Genomic DNA, 4,670 nt, shown 5'->3' with positions numbered 1-4,670 from the left:
GAAAGAGGCATGTGTACTTTTCTGTTTCGGCCTCACTGTGGAGAAGCTGGGTCTATCACACACCTTGTATCAGCCTTTCTGACAGCAGACAACATTTCTCATGGATTGCTCTTGAAGAAGGTATTGCCTGGTTGCTCACTTAAACCAATCACCATCTGCTTAGAAATCAGTCACTGGTTCAAACAACAGTCACCAAATAGACTTTATCTGGGTAGCCCAAAATTATCTTAGCAAGGCACAAGTAACTCTTTGCTTTGAACAAAAATACTTAACCTCAGCTGAACTTCCTGGTTTTTATTTAAGCTACAAAAATACAACTTCTAAGTGAATATTATAAAGCTGTGTCTTTATAGAGAAGATCAACTGTTCAGATATGACAGTGACTTGGCAGCACCTGTGTTTGGTGACTCCAAGCTGAATTAAAATTACATGGAAAAACTGCTTAGGCATGTTAGACTGGGATCGCTTGATTAAGAAGTTTAACATAGCTGAATATAACAGCAATATTTTATATACAACTTGATAATTGTGACAGGACAAATGCTTTAACTTGGGGCATATTAGTTAATAAGAACCATCATACAACTCATCCCCAGGCCACCATTTTGTAATTAAAATAATTGGTCAATGGGTGGCAGACTTGCACTGTAGTGTATTTGAAAGAGTAACTTACTTGAAAGAGTAACTTACTTAATAACTTACTTCTCTTGTAAGTTGAATTTTCTGGTTAATGCTGGATAACTCTGTATTTTTCAACATAACCAAGGACAATGAAATATTTTGCCTAAAATCTTATCTATTGTTATGCTCAAAACCAGCAATTCCTAAAATTAGACTAAGTGCCAAGGCCATATGTGGCAAAAGCGTTCTCCTCCTCACTCTCTGCTTCTTGGCCTGCTGTGATAACCTAGCACAGCAGATGATAATAACAATAATAAAAGCATTTGTTAAGTTCACAGGTTGGTTAGCCCAAAAATAGTGATAAAGATGAGGTGACCATGAATTATTTGTATTATGTACAACAGCAACACATGACTTCTAATAAATTAAAACTTATGCTCCTAAAATTCACCTATTTGACTGTAGTTTCAAAAATAACAAATTGCTTAGCAGCTGTTACATGTTTGTTATTGGTGAGTTTCAGCTTTTGGGGGAGGGTATGCAACTAGTATCAAATGCAGTGCCTTTAATGGTCAAAAATACTAATCTCCAGTAATATTATTCATCATATCTTTATAAAGAAGAGAGTACATATGTTGAAGAATGTAAACTTTTTATTAAGATTAGTAACATTTAAAATTCAGACTTTTAAATAGTTTCTAAATAAGTCAGAGTTTAGTATCAAACTAAATTCTTGGGGTCTTTGTTCTCCCTCTGGAATGCTATTTCCATTTTATGCAAGGGAAATCCTTCTGCATTATCCCATAGTACTATTAAATGTGGACTGTGTTTTGTTTTGCAGAGTCCTGTCCTCCAGTACCTTTATTATCTTGCACAAATACCCATTGCTATGTCTCCACTTAGTAACAACAGTCTATTCCTGGAGTACTCAAAAAATCCACTACGGGAATTTCTACACAAGGGACTCCATGTCTCTCTCTCCACAGATGATCCTATGCAGTTTCATTACACAAAGGTAAGAACTGCAAAAAGCACTGGAATTTGGCAACAATACTACAGGCCCAGAATGACCTGAAAGCTATTTTATTTCATTGCTTAGGATATCAAGTGTCATGTCTTTCAGTCACTTCATTCATTATTCCTCCTCATTCTCAGTCTACTACTCACTGTTAGGTTGCAGAAGGAAATGTCTAATTTCCTAATTATGTTTCTTTTGTACTCTTGCCTCTCTCCAGTGTTGGCTGTTGAAGTATAGAATGAAGGATGAGGCTGAAGGGAGGTTTGAGCCTTCATAAACAATCCTCTAGAGTGCCAGGAAAGTCCAGTTTCCTTACTAATAAATCTGGGGAAGTACATTACAAGAAACACAATGTGGAATCTCTGAAGATGATGTATGAGCTGTTTGCTCAGTGAACTGAAACTGATTCTTGCCCTGGGGTGGCTTGGCAGGACAGAAGTGCCAGTGGTCACTGGTTTTAATGCACCAGTTTTGTGGTTGGCACTGACCTGAGTCATGCCATGCCTTAGAGTGGCCTGTACATTGCTCAGTTGTCTGTGTTTTGAGGACAAGCTGCGCTCTGGTGTGCTCCACTCAGGCTTCTGGCCCATGACATGGCTGCTAGAAAAGGGAGAGATCTGCTGTGGGGGCTTTCTGCATGGATGTAAGACAGCACTAGCCGAGTCACACAAAGTGTGACAGATCTTCAGCTGTGACAGCCTGCTAGTCAGACCCAGCCTCCTTGCGTGGAAGGTCAGAAGTGAGAAATTGCCCTGCTGTCTGTGGATATATTCACTAAGATGCATAACTATGTCCTCTAAGGTGCTTGTATTCCCTGGGAGCTCATTTCAAATTGCCAAATAAATGCCTCTAAGTATCTGGACTGCAGGCTGCAATTTCTTAGACTAAGATAACTGGATACCCACTGCCTATTAATTATTTAACAGCTGCCCTTGGGAAATTTGAAATAAATAATTCCATCTGTTTATAATTATGATGTTAGTCTTAAACCTCCAATTTTTCACAGCTATCTAAAGAGCATGTATAAATTCCTTAATTAGTAATGAGTACATATCCCTATTTACATATGATTTAATATTAAACCTATTTTGGTGTGATACAGGAAGCTCTCATGGAAGAATATGCTATTGCAGCCCAGGTGTGGAAACTAAGTACCTGTGACTTGTGTGAAATAGCAAGAAACAGTGTGTTACAGAGTGGACTGTCAGATAAGGTAATTATGGCTGAAAAAAATACCTTTTGTGAATATTAGGGCAAGTAGGAACTGGTAAGTCAATAGTCTGGAAACTGAATAGTCAGTGCTTATATAATGTGTTCTTGCACATTCCTATCCTCTTTTCCAGAAATACTCACAAACTATCTACTATGCAGTTTTACATTTAAAAAAGTACTGGTGTTATATTTTTCCTCATTAGCTTTGTGTTGGAATTCCAAAACATGCAGAGAGACCAGGTGCCTGTTTATACTCCTTTCTGCCTCCAGTTTCAAAACTTAAACTATTTGGGTGACATCCCCTTGACAGTCTTCCATTGAGTAAAAATAAACTGCCTGTCATAAGCAAGACATGTTTATGCTTAAAAGGGAGTACTACAGAAAATATATAAACCAGAAAATATTCTGGTGTAGATATCCAGATTAGATTAAATCCCCTTTTAGCTTTAAAATTCTATAAATCCATGGCTTTCCGTAGGGCTTATTTTAGAGTATCCTCTCTTCTATGACACACTCACACATTCCTCTCAAAGAGCTTGTACGAGAAGGGGCTTTACAAGTATATTCTGTTGTTTTGTCCAATATTCTCTAGTGACAATTAAGATTTTCCTCTTGTGCCACTTGTTTTAACTAACAAAAGAAACCTAAGCCTCTTTTTGCCTCTCACATGAAAAGTGTGGTAGTGAAGACTGAACACTAGCACAAAGGGCTTTAGCAAGCCTGACTGAGTGCACTGCTGGGTAATCATATATAGAACTTTGGCCTTAAAATCTCCAAAACTGGTTCACTGGGCAGCTAGTTGAAGCAGCTCTTTTCACTTGCACTGGAGTAATTCAACTAACTGATACTAAGTTACGCAATAATCAGAGCAGTTGAACTGACTTCTTCCCTTCTATGTTTAACCCCATTCACAGGAGAAGCAGAAATTCTTAGGGGTGAATTTTCATAAAGAAGGGCCTGAAGGAAATGACATTCGAAAGACAAATGTTGCACAGATCCGGATGGCCTTCAGGTACGAGACACTGTGCAATGAGCTTAGTTTCCTGTCTGATGCTATGAGAACAGAAGAGATTTCTACACTGTCGAAGTAGTTACAAACTCAAGGAAACCAGATTTCATTCCTAAGCAGGATAAGCTGCAAATTAACATGGAATTATCTGTTGTTGATGCTACCAAGACATAAGTGAACAGTACAAGGTAAAACAGAGTATCTGTGGAAGGTGAAGAGTATTTGCTGCTACCTTTTACTGAATTATTCTCATTGCAAAAATTTCAGTTTCTACAAACATTAGGCTTTCTAAGATTGCTGTAAATAGTAAATGCAAACTCAGAATCATGTAATACTTGTTTCATACTGTCTTAACTGTGCACTGTACTGTAGCTTGGAAAACAAGAGAATATTCATAGCACATCTGTGATACACGCCTTAGGACTGTGTAGATGCTGGCAGCAGACAGGCACCTTTTTGTCCTGCTCGTCTCAGTAGCAGTCATGGCAGTCAGCACTTAGAAGCTTATCCCTTTATTCATTTGCAGTTTGTATCGGGTGCATAATTTTGAGGCTAGCCTTTCATTCTGGAAGGTGTTCTGACAGTTTTTATCTTACTGTTTCAACAGTTCCACAGGAAAACTAGAAAAACCAAATTCTGTTAGTCTCGATTAATGACTAATTAATTTACTTCCTGTTATCACGTACTATGTCTGTGAAGAACAGCAGATTGATGCTTTTTAATCTAGTAAGCAGAAAACATGGTGTCAAAATCATCACTATTGTACATTGTAATAATACATCTAAATATATAATGAAAACTTTGCCTTGA

General features: G+C 37.8%; 1 protein-coding gene across 2 annotated transcripts in view; it reads left to right on the top strand.

The window, feature by feature from the left end:
- The window catches only part of AMPD3 (adenosine monophosphate deaminase 3), a 27,088-nt gene extending 23,146 nt beyond the window's left edge, over positions 1 to 3,942 (top strand). The window contains exons 11-14 of one of the 2 annotated variants that reach the window (XM_009994245.1): positions 1 to 120; positions 1,463 to 1,636; positions 2,742 to 2,852; positions 3,766 to 3,942. In XM_009994245.1, coding sequence (XP_009992547.1) covers positions 1 to 120; positions 1,463 to 1,636; positions 2,742 to 2,852; positions 3,766 to 3,942 — 582 coding nt within the window. The remainder of the gene's footprint in view (positions 121 to 1,462; positions 1,637 to 2,741; positions 2,853 to 3,765) is intronic. The other variant, XM_009994246.1, reaches the window with a different exon arrangement.
- The last annotated feature ends 728 nt before the right edge of the window (positions 3,943 to 4,670 follow it).

Source organism: Chaetura pelagica, unplaced genomic scaffold (genome assembly GCF_000747805.2).
Source record: "Chaetura pelagica isolate M959 unplaced genomic scaffold, ChaPel_1.0 scaffold153, whole genome shotgun sequence".
NCBI classification, from domain to species: domain Eukaryota; kingdom Metazoa; phylum Chordata; class Aves; order Apodiformes; family Apodidae; genus Chaetura; species Chaetura pelagica.
This window is presented reverse-complemented; position numbering and strand designations above follow the sequence as displayed.